This window comes from Acartia tonsa, chromosome 14 (genome assembly GCF_053477335.1).
Source record: "Acartia tonsa isolate MP-2025a chromosome 14, ASM5347733v1, whole genome shotgun sequence".
NCBI lineage: Eukaryota > Metazoa > Arthropoda > Copepoda > Calanoida > Acartiidae > Acartia > Acartia tonsa.
Genome location: NC_137273.1, coordinates 41,082,399 through 41,102,485, shown reverse-complemented (window position 1 = coordinate 41,102,485; position 20,087 = coordinate 41,082,399). Strand labels below are relative to the sequence as shown.

Genomic DNA, 20,087 nt, shown 5'->3' with positions numbered 1-20,087 from the left:
TATTGAATCATGGCGCGAAGCGACAAAAATTATTTAGTTCCCAAAGTTTTATAATAAAGTTTTCTTATTCCCTAACAACTTTGGGGAATTTCATTGAACTTTGATTTATTGTTCATTTAGTTGAGTGTCCAAACGTTTCAACCACTAAAAGTAATCTAGCAGAAATGGTAATTTTGTGTATCATCATTACATTATTGAACCATGGCGCGAAGCGACCAAAACTATTTAGTCCCCAAAGTTTTATAATAAAGTTTTCTTATTCCTTAACAACTTTGGGGAATTTTATTGAACTTTGGTTTATTGTTCATTTAGTTGAGTGACCAAACGTTTCAACCACTAAATGTAATCTAGAGAAGGGGTTATTTTATGTATCATCATCGGGTATGTATCTCAATTTATCTGCCATTGGCTTATACCTTTAGAGTTTTTATAGATTAACAGGATGTTTGTCTGTCTGTTCCTCGCTAAATATGGTTCTTCTTACCAGTGAAGCTTCTAATAAGTTCATGTCAGGTTTTCAACTATTTTGGGGTAGGGTACTACCACACCTAAGAGAATTGCCTTTTCTTAAAACTAAACTTAGAGGTGGACTCTCGACTCCTAGTTCCTTCAAGTGGCTTTAAGAGGCCTTTAGGGGCGTAGCCACTAGAAAGTAATAGATAAACTAGATAGGTTTAATCAGCTAGATCAGGCTAATTCTAATGGATGTAGAATATACGTGGATATTATGACAGGAGATAAATTTTCGTCAATTTTCGTTTCAATATCCCCTCGCATTTATTGGTCGGGATTTTTATCCAGTAGGAAGCGAGGGGGATGGGGGAGATAGTTATTTTAGCCCGCTACATAGAAAATGAAAATCTGGTATAAGATCCAAGTAATAATAAATCCATAGACAAACTTTACAAAGTTTTTTTTTTGTGTATGACGACATTTTGTGTAGGAATTCAAATAAAGTACTAATAGAAATAATCTAGAGATATATTGTCTAAGTCGGCCAATAGGAGAATAATGTTGGTACATTCCAGACCTGTCATTGGTTCAAACATTTTTCAGATTTGAGTAATTATGCATTATGAGTCAGCTATAACTTGTCGTATTTCTTAGGATAAAGCTCTTCTTTGGTAAATTATATCGAATAAAAGGGATAGTTTCACGAAATGCATTTGAATTTGATTTAGTGAACCGCATATTTTTTCCTGGTTAATTGGTTAAACTACATTTATTTGGCATATATTTGAAAGAATTTCAATTTTCAAAAAAAACCTTACTACATAGATACCAGTGAAAAGTATTAAACAAAACTAAAATATTTTTCATAATTTTATTCTTAATACAAAAGATTATATAAATTGTATTAAACTACAAAGTGTTCTACAATACTATTAAAGCTTTAAATGGTAATCATATCAATTTAATATTAATAAAAGATTAACAATTTACTAACAAAATAAAATAATTAATTTAAAATTGTTTAAAGTAAGAGTGGTATGAACATATCCATAATTTTTAATGATTTAAAAATGCTTTTTTTCTCATTTTGGTCAATTTTGTACATTGTGAAATAAATAAAATAAAAGAAAGCGTCCTAACTTTTGTGATTTAAAAAAAATAGCTAGTCGGTTTTTTAATAAGTAGTAGATGTAAAATGATCCATAGAATTTAGATATGTAATTGGTGTTATTTGTAGACCTCTAAGTTTTGAAGTAATTTAAGTCAAAAAATTAAGTTGGTTTTAGGGTACTAAAACGCAAAAAAAAGGAAAATTGGCATTATGAACAAAAATAATAAGATCTTTAATTTGACACCTTATTTTTTAATTCTGTTGAGTAATTATTGAAAAAATCTATTTTGTTGAAGCCCGGTGAATCGAAACTTTGAACATTGGGAGCTCGTCACGAATGGGTTAAAACAAAATCACAAAAGTTAGGACACGTTCTTTCCAAAATTATTGACTAGAATTTAATTTCTTTAAAGGTTATCACAGGTTAAAAAGACTAGAATAGTTATTTATCGTATCGTATTATAGACAGCTTTCTGTGGATAGTAAAATAAAAAAATAATATTAATTCATCGGCCCATTGGTCTAACAAAACTGGTATTTATATTATGTTTTTACTATCATTACAAACGATATAATACATGACTTTTCAGTAAAGCTGAGAACCGGTTCTAATCCAGTGGATATTAATCGGTTTCAAAGCCTTACTTGAATAACTGTTAGGTAAAGTTTTTATTTCTTGAAAATCAATTTACAATTTGCTGCAAAATGTTCAAGAATAAAACTCAGGGAGATAGGGACAAGGACAATGAATATTCTCTCCCAAAACATAAGCCCTTATTTGTATAGGGAAAGTGGTAAATATTGTGTGGATGAAAGTGTTGTTGTAGATCAATTTAATTCCTATTGTCTTTTCCCTCCCTTATTTTATCATTTTTATATGTGCTTTTTTGTTTTTTACATTATTTCTATTTTTTTGTTTGTGCTACGAATAATTGCTGGAGCAATGTACTTAAGAAACAAATTAATAAGAATCTTAATGAATTTGTTGATTCTTTTGCTTATTTAATAAAAGATTTTTATTTTTTTTGCTTTTAAAGTACAACTCCCTTTATATGTTAATAATATGATAAAGGACATTTTATGCTTTTTTGACATAATTTTTTTTATGTCCAATAGTTGAATGTTGAAAAAATATGGCTTGTTTGTTATGAACTATATGCTACAATTATAAAAAGATAACTTTTTTCAAAATATTACATCTATTAGGTACGAGTTAAAACATCTTTTTTTTAAGAATAACGAAGCTCTACGAAGTGTCCAAAAAAATGGGCCGTGTGACGTCAATAGATCCACCTCTTTTTAAGGAGTTTCCTTTTCCACTTCTCTTCTCATCCCTATTTATATGACGTTTCATGGCTGATTTTTTCGGAAACTTAAAAAATAACTTCCATTATATTTACAAAATGACTTTTTTGGTATTTTTTTTTTAAATGTGATAAAAAGATGTTTGAATGATTATCTACTTTTTGTTAGCTGAGAACTTTCTTCCCCTGCGTCCACCTCTTTTCTTCTGTAATCTTAAATATATATTTATCATTAATATAAAAGTAACAGGATGTCTGACTGTCTTTCTGTCGTTCCATAAGGAACTCCCTAACCGGTGAACCGATATTTGCATTGAAGCTTAGGTCCACGGAAGGTTTATGACTATTTTAGGCGAGGTTTCCACCACCTCCCAAGCTAAATCCCCCTCGTAAAAATGACCCATGCCCCCTTACTTCTTTTACTTTTTTTTTATAACTTACATTGAAAATGGTCATGGTCGACTTCCACCCCCCCCCTTAACCTCAAGTGTCAATAAGCCTAAAGGGGCCTAGCTGCTTGCATTAAGTAAAGTAAAAGAATATAGTTAAATACCTCCATTGAACCAATAATGCACTGTCTTCTAAGATTTGTAAACTTTCAAAAGAAGTTAAAGAGTGATTTTTTAGTTTGGCTGTAATCTAGCGGATATTTATCCAACTGATGGTTTCACATGACTCAACAAATACGCACACACACCCACACACACTCATACACCCACAAAACACACACACACACAAACGCACACACAGGGTACATATGCTTACCCAGAGGATCCATACAATTTCACACCCACACACACCTATACACCCATACACACAAACACACACATACACATACACACACACACACCTTTACACCACACACACAAACATACACATACACACACACACCTATACTCCCACCTATACACCCACACACACAAACACACACATACAAATGTACACACACACCTATACTCCCACCTATACACCCACACACACAAACACACACATACACACACACACACAAACACACACATAAACATACGCACACACACACACACACCTATAATCCCACCTATACACACACACATACACTCACATACACACAAACACACACACATAAGGTGCAGATGCTCAACTGGAGGATTGGGGAGGAGCTCCATACAACTACACACACGCACACCAACTCACACACACACACATACACACAAACACAAATACACACACACACACAGGGTGCTGATGTTCACCTGAAGTATTGGGGAGGAGCTCCATACAACTACACACACACCCACACACACACACACACACACAGGGTGTAGATGCTCACCTGGAGAATTGGGGAGGAGCTCCATACAACTAAACACACACAAACACACACACACACAAGGTGCAAATGCTCACCTCACAAACACACACGCACACACCTACACACACACACACAGGGTGCTGATGCTCACCTGGAGGATTGTGGGGGAGCTCCATACAACTATACACATACACACACACACACACACACAAACACAGGGTGCTGATGCTCACTTAGAGGATTGGGGAGGATCTCCATACAACTACACACACACCCATACACACCTACACACACACACACACACAGGGAGTAGATGCTCGCCTGGAGGATTGGGGAGGAGCTCCATACAACTATACACACACCCACACACACATACACACACACACACATACAGACACACAAACATACACCCACACACACACACCCACACACACACACACACACACACAAGCTGTTGTTACTCACCTAGAGGATTGAGGAGGAGCTCCATACAACTGGTTGGGGGAATCTGAAATAAAACAATGATTTTAGTAAAATAAAAAAGGGCTTACTTGTTGTTAAAAGCATAGCTTTTTTAAAAGCATAGCTTTTCTATAATTAGGGTCGGTCCGTCCGTACGTCCGTCCGAGATAGATAGCTTTTTTTCGGTAATTTTGGCATGTTAGAATTGTCCTATCGATTTAAAACTTTGCATGGTGATTACTATAGTAGTTAGGTACGATTTAGAAAGCGTATCAACTCTATAATCATTACCAGAATGTCCGAACGTCCATTTTAAACATGTTGATTTTTCTACTTTTGTAACAACAGATTTTTATGTGATCTAATTATCCGTTTTATTATAAGCAAATCAACCCTATAATCAAGTCCTAAAAATGTAAGTATGTCCATAAACATTAACCTGTATCAAGCAGTTTTTCAACAAATTTACTTACACTTTTGCCGTTGGTCCTACCGTTTCAGTGCTTCGCTTCTATGGATGTTGTCATCCTTGTTTGTATAGTAATGCTAGCGGCTGTGCCCCTAGCATCTATCCATCCTTTTATTTGAAGGAATAGGGAGAGGGAAAGAAAATAGCCTGAAACCAAACCATAAAGTAAAATAACCTTAAACCAACAATGGAACTTTTGTGTATTACTTTAAAAAATTGCTCCTGATCTTTTAACCTTTTAAAGAACTGTTCAAAAAAATTAGAAAAAAATGTCATTTAAATAATTATATTTTTTACCATCACTCAGAAAATGCACAAAACCAAAAAGGAAACCAAAATAATAAAAGTAAAAACTTGAGGATTATCTCAAAATTACAGTATTTTTAGTAGCGAAGCTACTCTATAATTGGAAATGTCCGTGTGTCCGTAGGTCCGTCTGAAACGTTTTTAGGGAAACGTGATTTTTTTCGGCTCCTTTTCGATCAAGGTAGGAGCCTGAAATTTTCAGGGATGAAATAAGTTTACATTGTTCATACTTTTCATACTAATTTTGGATCTTCGCTACTTATGGATGTTGTCATCCTGGTTTTGATTAAAATTTAAGTATACAGGACTAAGCAAATGATAGATACTATACCCAGGGAGGAAGGAGACATTGGGCTGTTTATTACACTAGTCCCCAAAGTTTTATAATAATGTTTTCTTATTCGTTGGCTTAACAACTTTGAGGACTTTTATAGAATTTTGACTGGTCGATTCATTTAGTTTAGTGTCCAAACGCCTCACAACCACTAATTCAGGGGCGTCCAAGCTTTTTTAATTAGGGGGGTGGGGGTAATTTTTGTTTTGTTTTTTGGGGTAATTAGATTTATGTGTTTCGGCCCTTTGTTTGTGTGCATTCACTTCTGCACAAGTATCATATTTAATATTAATAAACCCTCCAAGGACCTATGAGAAGCTACACTCTAAAGGAAAACCATGACGGTAAAGTGGTTAGCGAGATCCTTCGCTACAAACAAAAAAATGCCCACTTCTTTGTATAATAGGATTAGATCATCGAAAAAACAAGAATGACAGCATCCATGAGTAGCAAAACACAAAAATGGAAATTACATATATTTATGCTAAAGAGAGAAATTCAGTGTTCAAAGTTCAAGAATAATATCACGAAACCTTTTAAATGCATTTTAATGTTTCAATATCTATAATTTATATTTTTGAAGCATAAGTGACAGGCCGACGGACTAAGTTAATCATTTTGCCCTATAGTGTTACGGACTTCCAGACGGACATACCGACAAAGTGAATTATAGAGTAGTAAGGCTCTCGACTGCAAGCAATTATATTTTAAAATATCAATTTCATATTATTTAATTATCCGTCATTTTACACTTCAATCCTAACGCAGTTTGGGTGATTTTAATGACTAATAATCCACAAAAAAATTTGCCAAGCTAAAAAGATTATGTATGAATTGATATGGTATTTGAAATAAAAACTGTTTGTCCTCAGGGACAAGGGAATGTCTTTCTGACCAACAATTCTATTAAAATCACGCAATCTTATCACGAAACCTTTAAAAGTTTTGAATGTTATGGATGATTCAACTATTATCAAAAAGGGTTTATAGTAAAGAACATTAGGGTTTAAATTCGCTAAATCTCATCACTAAACCTCAATATTAAATAAGAAATTAGCAGACCATTTTTCAAAACAAACAAAAGAATTCTTACTAAACAATTCAAAAGTAGGGAGATTAAAAAAATATTTTTAATTACTTCCTAAAATTTAAATCTTTAAATTTTTTTCTTTTCCATAATATTTGTAACTGATTAAAGACAAAAAACAAAATATTTAAATAAATTTTTACTTTGATGCATTTTCAAACACTTTTATTAACCCCTTAAAGCAAGTTAAGACAAAAGTTTCATATTGATTTAATGATTAAAATACATCATAAAATACTCTAAAGCTCAAAAATAAAATTCATTGTTCATTACTTATTAAAACAAGGATGACAACATTCATAAGCGAAGCGCTGAAATTGAAGGACAAACATAAATTAACTCTAGTAGAGTGTCAGAACTGAATAAACTGAATATTAATGCATATGTCTACAAAATTGTAAGTAAATTTGTTGCAAAACTGATTAAATACATGTTACTGTTTAAGGACATAATGACGTTTTTAGGACTTTATTATAGAAATGCTTCGCTTATAACACTTTACCTTGTTGTAATTGGAATCAGTATTCAAAAAATCTGATAACTAGGATAATTTTAACATACAAAAATTTGTTGTAAAAAAAGTAAAAAATAAGCCTGTTTTAAATGAACGAATGAACTTTCTGGTAACGATTATAGAGTTGCTGCGCTTTCTAAGTGGTACCTAACAGCTATAGGAATTAGCATGTAAAGTTTGAATTGATAGGACAATTCCTTATTAAGATATTTATCTTTTGGTTTCCTTAATGCTATACCAAAAGGACCCCCGCCCCTTTGATCGTTTACAATTTGTTTTAAGTTAATGGTGGGGAAAGGGGGGATTCTGTGCTCTACAAGGCACTTTGGGGAAAATTACCCAATTTTAAATGGTGTAATAAGTTTTTAAATTGTTAATATTCGAGAAGATTAGTTGTTTTTATGTTCAAGTATTGCAGGACATGATAAATCATTTTATGATTTCAGGGAAGCTCCTTATTTACATTTCCTATTTCGACACTTCCCTCCAACTTGTTTCGCAATTAGAGGCAAGATGTTGTCAAAAAATACCAAATTAAACCACAACATATATTATAAAATTAATGATTTGGAAAAGAATAGTTATGTAGTTTAGAATTTTATTGATAGGTGTCGTAAAAACTTTTTTTATGTAAAATTTTTAGATGAGATAAATATCTAAACAATCTTAAATATTTTTTGAAATATTACAGCTATCCACTCTTTTGGATTTTCAATAAATTTTATTCACTATTAAACATATAATTTACGAGTAGTCTATGATTTAGATGAAATATATAAAATATGTAAAAAGCATTAATTAGCTCGGTTATCTCAGAACTGAACATGGAACTAATCTCTGACTATCCTTTTTGCATGGCTTGTAGTAAAGTGAGCAAAACCTAATAAAATAATGCTTGATTTTCTCATTAAATTCTGCCAAAAGTTGCATAATCTCATCATCTAGTTTTAACTGGAAATCTATGAAATCAGCTCTAAAGCATTGTTTGCCAGAATAGCCTTCCCTTGTCCCTGGTTTGTCCTTAATATTTTCTTTAATTAAACTTGATAATAGTTCTAAATAATAATATAATATTTTTCGCATTGTAATATAAACAGCTTTCCGCGGATATAAATTTACAATTATAAGATTAAAACCAGTTTTATATTCGTAGAAAACTGGATATAATACAATGCTAGATATAGTTTTTTTTCGTATAGATGAGAACCGGTTCTAATCCACCGGATATTAATCGTTTTCGAATGAATACGAGAATAGTTATTTTATTATAAACGGCTTTCCGCGGATATAGAATGTACAATTATAAGATTAAAACTAGTTTTTTTTAGCCCCGTGGTGCCGGTGCTGTAAAAATGACTGATGTAAAATCAAAATAGAATTATATTGGTACTACAGGGAGGGAGGGAACAATAGATGTTAATTTAATCTGTACACTAATTAGCTTACAATTGTTTTAAGAGGAAGTAAAGATATTTCGAGTAAAGCTTCGAAACCGATTTATATCCGCTTGATTAGAACCGGTTCCCAGCTATACTGAAAAATCATGTATTGCTTCATGTATTAAAGACAATTTTCCAAGAATATTAAAATAAAAAGTATATAATTAAGACCAGTTTTGTTTGTCTAAGACTTCGCTCCATTCGGGTCTAACAAAACTGGATTAAATCTCATAATTTTTTATTCTACTATCCGCAGAAAGCTGTTTATAATACGATGCGATAAATAAATTTCATATTTCAATGGCATAACTCTTTGTTTTACAAAATTGAGGGAAATAATTTACATTCCATTGTCCAATCCCTATATCCCTGAATGTTTAGCTCAATAATTCGTGAGTTTATTTTTATCACTTCCTTACACCTACTGTTTAAAGTGTTTCTACAAGTAAACCAAATTTTACAGTTGCTGTATGTGTTTTTAAAATTACGCAAATGCTTTAAAAAAGCATATAACAAGAATTTTTCAAAACTATGCCTCCATATTTTATGCTCACTTAATGTTAGGTTAGGTTAACCCATTAGTGCCGAACTTACCCCCTGTCGTCAGAATCACTTAAAATTTTAAACACAGCTTCCTTAAGGGATTGTAAGACATTTGTATTTTTAGATTTTTTGATTTGTGGCATACCAAAGAAGTTTTTTTTTTGCGTCGTTTCCGACGCATTCGGACTAATCATTTTTCCCATGCGTCTATTATGTACCATATCGGACTAATCATCTTAGGCTTTTATTGTATAATCTATTAGTTGCTTCGCCCCTAACCTCTAGGGTGGGTGGGGAATGTCAGAAAAATAGCATAAAACCATCCCAAGATATTTATAAAGCTTTCCTGATAAGTAAAACCAATTCAGACCCGAAATTTCTATAATCTTTAGCTTCAGACAAAAACCTTACTACTTTATAGTATGGAACACTATACTAGCAGTGGCTTCGCCCCTAGAGGCATCAAGGGACCCTTGGGTTTGGGGGGAGTCAAACCCCCTCTTTCAATTACAGTTTTTAAAGAAAAATTTTTAAAAAATAATGAGAGGGGTTTATTATTTTCTAGGGGTGATTTCTCCTAGAGCGGTTGTGGTACTCTCCCCTAAAATAGTTATAAACCTTACCAGGTCCTATGAGAAGCTAAAATGTAAAGGAGAACCATATCGGTTCAGTGGTTAGTGAGATCCCTTAGTACACACAGACACATGTATGTAGAATGTATTTAGATCCTGTTACTTTATTAAAAGGATACATAACACAGATACTCTACAATCAGTGTCTGTCTGTACGTCCATTTGTCTGTATAAAACAATTCAGAATATAATTATTTGGTACTAGTGACTACGCCCCTAGAGGCCATTAGGGGCACTTGGGATGGGGAGAGGTCATTGAATTCTACAACAATATTTTTTATTTTGAATTAAAAAAAAGTATTAATTTCATTAAGTTCATTCTATTTTTTCTTGTGTTGGAGGTCTTTTTTAAGTGGCGATTTCTCTTTGGAGGGTGGTGGTACTCTCCCCCAAAATATTTATAAACCTTACCAGGTTCTATGAGAAGCTACCATGTAAAGGAGAACCATATCGGTTCAGTAGTTAGTGAGATCCCTTGGTACACAACACACAGACACATGTAGAAAGTATATCCTGTTACTTTATTAAAAGGATACATAACACAGATACTCTACAATCAGTGTCGGTCTGTACGTCCATTCGTCTGTATGAAACAATTCAGAATATAATTATTTAGTACTAGTGGCTACGCCCCTAGAGGCCTTTAGGAGCACTTGAGATGGGGAGAGGTCATTGAATTCAACAACAATATTTTTTATTTAAAAAGAATTAATTTCATTAAGTTAATTCTATTTTTTCTTATGTTGGCGGGTCTTTTTCAAGGGGCGATTTCTCTTTGGAGGGTGGAGATAACCTCCCCAAAAATAGTTGTAAACCTTCCTAGGACCTATGAGAAGCTACAAAGTAAAAAAAGAAGCATATCAGTTAAGCAGATACACAGATTGATACCCTTTCACTTTTTTAAAATGTTTAGCAAAGAAATATGATTTTGTCGACAATTATATTGAACAACCTAATACATGACAACCCCTCAACCCCCCCTCCCCCCAGCCCCTGTTAATCCTTAAAGTTTTATAATAACTTTTTCTTATATGTTGTCTTACCAACTGTGGGGAATTGTATTTGTATTTTGATTGGTTGGTTTATTAAGTGTCCAAATGTTTCAACCACTAAATGTAATCTACAGAAAGATTTTATGGTATAATATCTCTGAGTAAGTACATCAATTTATCGGCCATTGACTTACTATTTTAGATCCCTAACCAATACATTTCTTAGCTGTAGCGTAGTTGTTAATTATTTGGATGCAATTATATATGTACAGACGGACGGATGTACAGACAGACCATAATTGTAGAGTATTTGCGCTATTTTTATGAATATATTAACAGCTAGGCTGCAATAAAAATTACGGAAGTATAAACATATTTACAGTCTTTAATTGGCTGTAATTTTGGATATATAGACAGACATACATACATTCCCTAGTTGTAAGTTAGCTATTATTTATTTGGATGCAAGTATGGAAATACAGACAGGTGGACGTACAGACAGACCCTAGTTGTAGATTATCTGCGCTACTACTTTTATATCCTTAAAATAAAGTAACATGTTATTGTATGTCTTTGTGTGTGTACCAAAGGACCTTGCTAACCACTGAACCTATATGGTGCTCCGTTACATGGTAGCTTCTACTAGGTCCTGGTAAGGTTTATAACTATTTTGAAGGAGGGTATCACCACCATCCCTTAAGAGAAATCATCCCTAGAAAATAAAAAAAACCAAAATTAAAAAAAAAACTTTTTCTTTAAAAAATTGTAATTGAAAGAGGGGATTTGACTCCCCCTGCAATCTAAAGGGCCCTAGATGCCTCTAGGGGCGTAGCCGCTGCTTGTATTGTATTCCATACTATAAAGTAGTAAGGTTTTTTGGCTCAAGCCAAAGATTACAGAAATTGAAGGTCTGAATTGGTTTTACTTATCAGGGAAGCTTTATAAATACCTTGGGATGGTTTTAAGCTATTTTCCTGACATCCCCCACACGTCCTAGAGGTTAGGGGCGTAGCAACTAATAGATTATAATGGATTATACAGTAAAATCCTAAAATGATTAGTCCTATAAGGTCAAAAAGGACGCAATGGCTAAAATGATTAGTCCGAATGCGTCGAATATGACGCACAACAATTTATCAAAAAAAAGTATGTAAACTAACTAAAATTAAAGAAAACTTAGCAGAAACTAAAAATATATAACCAATGCTATAATTAATTATAAATAAGTATGTTTTAATTCTTTAATAGAAAAAAGTTAGACCTGGTGTGGAAATTTTTTCAAATTTTTTCCACTTCTGCCATGAAAATTTGATTTCATCTGGTCATCGAATTAAGTGAGAGCCCAAGCAATGTAGAGGACAAAACTTGAAGCTCTATTCAGTTATTTACAAACATTTAAAAAGGACAGCATAAAAAAATTGAGTGATAGTATAGGTTTGAATTTGTGCGTCGTTTAAGACCCTATTGTCATTAATGGGTTAAGTAAGGATAAAGATAGCTCCGATTGTAATTGTATAATTAAGTATAAATATAAAGTATTTTTTGCCTGATATTTATATCGCCCTTGTTATCAAAATCAAAAATAATTGAAAAAAAAATCAATTGTAATAATATAACTTAAACTATAATCTTAAATTAATTAATAGCAACAAAAATTCTTGTATATGGCTATTCTAAAAAGTAAGATTTACTGTTTTGAACGACAACCCAGACAACAACCGAAAAATTGTCAAGATGTTGCAACCGCCTCAACCTGTGGCTTGCACACTATAACAGCTGTCTTTGTTTGCCTATTTTTGCAACAACAGAAATTGTGTAGCAATTATGTTATAGTGTAAACTCCGTGTGTTGGCCTGTTTTTTTTTTGTTTACTAGTGGCTACGCCCCCTAGAAGCCTCTAGGGGCACTTTTTGAGTTTAAAAAAAGGTAAAATTTACTTCTTTTATATGGGGGTGGAGGGTCATTCTTATTGGGAGTTAGTTAAAAATAGCTAAAAACCTTCCCTAGACCTCTGAGAAGCTTCACTGTAAAGGAGAACCATATCGGTTCAGTGGTTAGCAAGATCTTTCGCTAAATACATAAAAGCTTACTACTTTATATATAGAGAACTAGCGAATACGCCCCTAGAGGCCTCTAGTGGCACTTTATATGTTTTTTTTAAATAATACGTAACATTTCTATGTTGCGTTCAAGTCTCTACATAAAAAATTTGTTTTTTTGTGATTTCACTTGGAAGGGTGTTGGTACTCTTCACAAAAATAGTTATAAACCTTCCCAGGACCTATGAGAAGCTAAACTGTAAAGAAAACTGTAAACTCCGTGTGTCGGCCTGTTTCTTTTTTGTTTACTAGCGGCTACGCCCCCTAGAAGCCTCTAGAGGCACTTAAAGTGGGAGGGGAAAAGGTGATCCCCCACCATATTCAATTTGAGTTTTAAAAAGAAAAAGTAAAAACAAACTTTTTTTGGGGGGGGAGGGGGGTTCATTTTTATTGGGAGAGTGGAGATACCCTCCCTCAAAATAGTTAAAAACCTTCCCTGGACCTCTGAGAAGCTTCACTGTAAAGAACCATATCGGTTCAGTGGTTAGAGAGACAAAAAAGTTTATTACTTTATATATTAGGATTAAAGAGAAAAGTATCTAAAACTCTAAATGAAAATATCTCTTGAAAACGAAACCTCCAAATTTTAATTCAAATTTTTTTGGATGACTCTAAGAGCGCAGATACTAGGGAAGAAAGATAGTTTGCTAGAGTTTAGTGTTGTTTGGTAGAGTTAATTAAAAAGATGCTACGCTGAAACTAATAAAATACTTTTATATATTTAGAAAGGTTTTTTTGTAGCTTAAGATTTCGATAACTACTGAATCTATTGAGTTCTTCAATTTATACAAGCTAGACATAGGTCCCAGGCAAGGACGTCCAATGGGGGTGGGGGTAAATGGGTGATTCCCGGCCCGTAAATACATTTGGTGGTACCGTAGGCACCACCAAATTTTTAAGTTTAAATCTATACCCTCCCCCTCAAAAAATTTAAAAGATTGGACGTCCTTTCCGATATGATATGAAGATTACCCCCCCCCCCCCTCAAATGAAAAAGCTTGGACGCCCTTGGTCCCATGATAGTTTTGGCCTATTTGAATTCCATAAATAAGTTTTCGGGTGGTTTTATGCTATCTTTTGCTGTAATATCTTTGCGGTTGTGATGATTTGCTAACATTACATATGTGTAAATTAATGCACACCTGAAACTCTGAATATAAAAGAGACAAAGATGCACTTACACCCAGAGGATCTTAAGGGATAAGACAATGGACAATAAATTCATAGACATCCTCATAGAGAGAATACAAGATTACATCTTCTGTAGATTACAATTATTGGTCGAAACGTTATGAGTATGACACTACTAATTTTGAACTAACCAATCAAAATTTAATAAAAGTGTCCAACGTTTTGAGTTAACGTGGTTATAAAACTTTGGGTACTAGTGTAATAAACAGTCAAATATCCCCTCCCTTCCTCTGACTTACACCTAAATTAACCTTTTTATATTTCATGTGGTTTTTCAATTTTTTTTGCAAGACGCGTAGCATTTCTACAAGATTATATTACGACTGTGTCAATGCATATTATATAGGGTTTTGATGTTTAATATTTTATTTATTTTAAAACCATTAGTTAATAAAAAAACAAGGATGATAACATCCATAAAAGCGAAGCACTGAAACGGTAGGACAAATGGACATTAACACTTGTATAGTGTTAGAACTTAATTATCATAATATAAATTTATAAGAGTCAAAGCAAAATTGTAAGTAAATTTGTTGTAAAACTGCTTGATACAGGATAATTTTTATGGACATACTTACATTTTTAGGACTTGATTATAGAGTTGCTTCGCTTATTATTAAATATACTTTGTTGTCCTAGGAATCAATATTAGAACTTAATTATCATAATATAAATTTATAAGAGTCAAAGCAAAATTGTACGTAAATTTGTTGTAAAACTGCTTGATACAGGATAATTTTTATGGACATACTTACATTTTTAGGACTTGATTATAGAGTTGCTTCGCTTATTACATCATACTTTGTTGTCCCAGGAATCAATATACCAAAAATCAGATCAATCCGATGATTTGATCACATAAAAATTTGTTGTTAAAAAAGTAAAAAAATCAACATGTTTAAAATGGACGTACGGACATTTTGTAATGATTATAGAGTTGCTACGCTTTCTAAATCGTACCTAACTACTAAAGGAATCACCATGCAAAATTTGAAATCGATAGGACAATTCTAACATGCCTAAATTAACGGAAAAAGCTATCCGTTACGGACGTACGGACGGACGTACGGACGGACCGACCCTAATTTTAGAAAAGCTTCGCTTTTAATATGTCAAACATCGAGAACTAAATATACAGAGCCTAACGTCCCAATGTTTAAAAGTTCTGTCTTTCTGTAGCCAAATTGGCAAGAAGTGAGTTTGAAACCTGGTTAAGGTGTCTATAGATAGGTTTTTATATGTCCCATCAAAAACTTTAAACACTATGGGGTCTATATTTAAGATTTCATGTACTGAAGAAGGTTTAAATTGTAAGCTATTGGTTTAACAAATTTCAGTAATCCTCTGAAACTTTTCTTCCTTGTTTATTGTCAACAGGCGACTTTGGTTTCCACCGATGATGCAAAAAAATATACACACGACAATATTTTTTTTTGCAACAAATACTACGGGATCTAAAGGGATAAGACAATAGATGATAAATTAATTTATATTCCTAATGATGATAACCAAAACTACCCCTTCTGTAGATCAAATATTTGGTTGAAAAGTTTGGACACTACTAATTTGGAACCAATAAACCAAAACTCAATAAAAGTACCCAAAAATAAGATAACAGATAATAAAAAAGTCATGTATAGACAAACAGGCAAAGTGGATATGATCACATTTTTATAATTACAATTTTATGTATAGCGGATTTTTGTAACTTATTGAAAACATAACAATATTTCCAATTTTCCAAAAGTTTTTGTTAAAAAAACTTCTACATAGATTGTATTCTATATTTAGTACATTTAAAAAAGTATTTAGCATCTTATGAATGTACATATCTGTACGTACATGAAACAATTTTTAATGCAACATAAATAAACTTCATTTTAAATACTTCTGATTCTGATTGGTAATTGAATATTAACATTATCTTCATTACAAAAATCTAATTTAGACAATCAATTTAATTTTACCTGGCGTACCGTAGGTACCAAGATCATTACCGCCCAATCCGCCAGTCAAACCGCCGTCTTGCCCGCCAAAATTATTGTTGCTTCCGCCGCCGAAATTATTATTATTTCCGCCGCCAAACTGGTTGTTGTTACCGCTGTTGGCGCCGCCAAAATTGCTGTTGCCGCCGAATTGGTTGTTGTTACCGCCCTGGTTGTTATTGCCTCTATTGCCACCTTGGTTGCCCCTGTTGCCTCCTTGATTCTGGTTGCCACGCCCAAATCCTTCCTCTGCAATAATAATTAAATCAAGGGGGATGTAATTATTGTTGAGGTCAAAGCACTTTTGGAACTAGGATGATAAAGCGAACCTACTACTCAAAATGCAGGATACATCACTAGATCTAAATTTAATTTTGCATAATTATTTGCATGATTAGGTATATGGCCAAACGCCCTTCAGACAACCAACCATTTGATTACACGACCTTTGTCTGGAAGGCTGGGGCATTTCCCTAAATATTTATGTCGAATACCTGACTTTTTAAATCTTTTATTATGATGCGGTGTTTGACCGCCGAGACCTATCACATTACAGTCATGCATCTAAGCTAGCTACGCTTAGTCTAATGTGTAATTAAAATGTAAGATTCCTTTCTTAAATACAAAGCGAAATAAATCCGCCAATTTATCCTGCTTAACCCACACTATTCTGTAATTGGTGGGCTAAGCATGGTTGGGGGTGGAGCTATTCATGTACCTATTATCCATCTTTTTAATTGTATATTGTCACATTCTTGAGTTGTTGGTTTACTTTTGATTAATAAACTTGTACAAAATTCAAAGTTAGTGTGCTTTATGCCTTAGGCTGCTATCTTAATAAGTAATAGTAACGCTACTCTATAATTCGCATTCGTTCTGCGCCATCCGTTCTGCTCCGCTATAATACAACAAACGGATGCGCTACGTGCTGATTAAAATCTACCTAAAATGTTGCCGCCATTTTCAGGGATGATATAGAGCTCCTCGTTGAGTCCGTACAGACTCTCCGCCAAGGAACAGTCGAAATTAAACCACCAAACACAAGTGAAAAGTTCCTAAATGGATTAAAATACGTTGACAGTAGTTTTTGGATAAAAACAGATGACAATCTATAATACAATATAAAACGATGTCTGTCTGTCTATCTGTTTGTTAGTTTGTTTGTTTGTACTTAAGGACCTCGCTAACCGCGTAACCGATTGGGTTCTCCTTAACAGGGTTTCTTCTCATAGGTCCTGGGGAGGTTTTTAACTATTTTGGGGGAAGGTATCACCAACCTCTTAAGATATATTGCCCCTTGAAGAAATTACCCCCCCACCCACAATTTTTTTTTAAATTTAAAATTTCAAATTATTAAAATAAAAAACTAAAAAAATTTTAAAAATGGATTTTAGGATTTAAATCACCCCTTCTCAAGTGCCCCTAGAGGCGAAGCCGCTAGTGTATAATATAGTAATAGCTACGTTTAATGTAGACAAGTAGACATTCGGTAAGGGAAGCTACAGTTTCTTGGATTCACTTAAACATAAGAATGACATCATCCTAAAGTAGCGAAAAATACAAAAATTATGGAATTAAAAAACGGATAAAGTGAGTTATAGAGCAGATGCTTAGTTGTCATAACAAAGAAAATATGAAACATTAATGACTTTTGAAGCATGATTGACAAAAAGACGGATAAAAAAAATATCATAGGAATCTTCACTGAAAATTTCAGCTGTCTATCTTGAATAGGAGCTACTAATAAAATAATTTACCTGATTAAAAATGGTTCCATTGGGGCAAAGGAAGGTCCAACTAGTTACCAAAGATTTTACAAATTTTTCATCAGATAATAATAAGAATTGCAATAGTCCTTTGAACCTCCCAGCAACCCCTTCCTATTTTCAATTGTACTACACAACCCTAGCTTTTCAGGGAATCATTTTCAAATGAATTAGATTATTACATCATACAAAAATTGTTTTGTGTGGTGAAGGGAGGCTACTGTGGTATCCGCCTAGGTTAAATGGCAGACACCAGAGTTCAAACTACTTATGTCCTCCACCTTGCAAAATCTTTGTTTTCTTTCTATGATCCAAAATTGGTAAAAATGTTAACAATATTTTACGAAAGAACGTAAAAAAATCTTTTTAAAAATCTAGGAAGACTTTTTGTTTTTAATGTTAAAAACCACAACAATACCAATATTTATATACTGCAAAAAAAAGGGGGCAAATGTGTACAAACAAGTACGGACGAATTGGATTTCAAAAAACAGTTAGCTACTTAATGTCATTATTTAAAGAAACAGTAACTCAATTTGAAAACAAAACATATTAAATTTAGGGGCTGCTATTCAGCCAATTAATCCCATTTGAACCATGATTACCTATTCGTTAGCTTAAAAACGTTATAGACTTGTAGTATATGTATATTGAAGTGATAAATTTGTTCATCATATTTGGGGCTGTATATAAATTTAACTTCCATTGTCTTATCCCTTAAAATTAATGCAAGTGGCGGACAAATAGATTGGTAGAAAAATGTGCTTTCATAGTTAGTTGCCAAGTTTTTTTAAACAATAATTTGATAATTCGTAGTTTAAAGTTTTTTATGTCTTTTGGTAAAAACAAAGAAAGACTATCATATTATTTTCATTATTATATTAAAGTAAATGATCTCTGTCTGTGTTTCTGTCTGTCTGCACCAGAGGATCTCGCTAACCGCTAAACCGATAAGTGAAGCTTCAAGTAGGTCCTGGAAGGCTTATAACTATTGGAGGAGGGTGACACCACCCTCCCAATAGAAAAAATGACCCCACTACAATCTTTTTTTCTTTCAAAACTAAAATTGAATACTTCCCCCATCCAACTTAAGTGCCCCTAGAGGCCTCTAGGGGCGTAGCCGCTAGTTAAGAATATTGGTTAATATATAAAGAGGTAGAAAATATCCTGATATGAGTAAGAAATTATAATCCAAACCTATTTAAAAAATTTAAAACAATTTAGATTTGAGTCTAATAATGAGATGCTATGAAAATAATATTATTCTTATTATCGTTCCTGGATTCCCCATTTAAAAAAATATAAATTTATGTTAAAAATTAACGAAAGGTCTATAGTTGTATTGAAGTCGATTGAACGAGTCTCATTATATGCAATTTGTGAAAAGTATAAAATCTTGGTTCCTTCTGTCATCTAAGCAGAAATGCCATGCCTGACATCTGGCGCCTGTAATTTTAATTAATATAAATTCTTTTTACAAATTTTATCTTAGCTGATCCAATTTTGGAAGAAAGCGCAGCTTATTTTATAATTGTTTACTAGAGGCTTTAGGCGGGGGGGGGGGGGGGAGGGGTAGAAGTAAACCCACCCACTTTAAATTTTCCTTCTATAAAGTAAACGTAAAAAAGTTTTTATTGGGTAATTTTTTCTTTTTGTTATTTCTCTTGGGAGGGTGGTGGTACCCTCCCCCTAGTTATAAACCTTCTCTGGACCTGTGAGAAACTAAACTTTGAAGGAGAACCATATTGGTTAAGCGGTTAGCAAGATCTTTTGGTAAATAAAAAAAGACAGACTTCCTGTTAGTTTTATATAAGAATTGGTTAATATTAATTTAATTTCCTGGATCAGCGTACAGGCCCTTAGATCTTCCTGCACAACTGAAATATCAAAATAAGATTAGTTTTCTTTAAGAAGTTTAAAGTTTCCTAATTGAAAAAATGGTTCTTTGAAATATTGATTGTTCAGAAACATTTATTATTGAGAAGGCTTGAATAAAGTGAAATATATTATCTACTGAAGAAGTTTGTTCTTGTTTGTGTAGTCTAGCTCTAAGCCGTCGCGTTTTTGTAAGACTATGGGTTCTTCATGTATATTTTATGCAATGCAATG

The 20,087-nt window shown here is 33.1% G+C and overlaps 1 protein-coding gene across 1 annotated transcript in view; it reads right to left on the bottom strand.

Moving 5' to 3' along the window:
• Window positions 1-1,495: 1,495 nt before the first annotated feature.
• LOC145305883 (uncharacterized) overlaps window positions 1,496-20,087 on the bottom strand; it is a 150,952-nt gene continuing 132,360 nt past the window's right edge. Inside the window, exons 8-14 of the mRNA XM_080147733.1 lie at window positions 19,821-19,855; window positions 19,384-19,427; window positions 17,970-18,011; window positions 17,156-17,267; window positions 16,195-16,461; window positions 4,625-4,667; window positions 1,496-3,081 (exon numbers count right to left, since the gene is read on the bottom strand). Coding sequence (XP_080003859.1) covers window positions 3,024-3,081; window positions 4,625-4,667; window positions 16,195-16,461; window positions 17,156-17,267; window positions 17,970-18,011; window positions 19,384-19,427; window positions 19,821-19,855 — 601 coding nt within the window. The 3' untranslated portion in view covers window positions 1,496-3,023. The remainder of the gene's footprint in view (window positions 3,082-4,624; window positions 4,668-16,194; window positions 16,462-17,155; window positions 17,268-17,969; window positions 18,012-19,383; window positions 19,428-19,820; window positions 19,856-20,087) is intronic.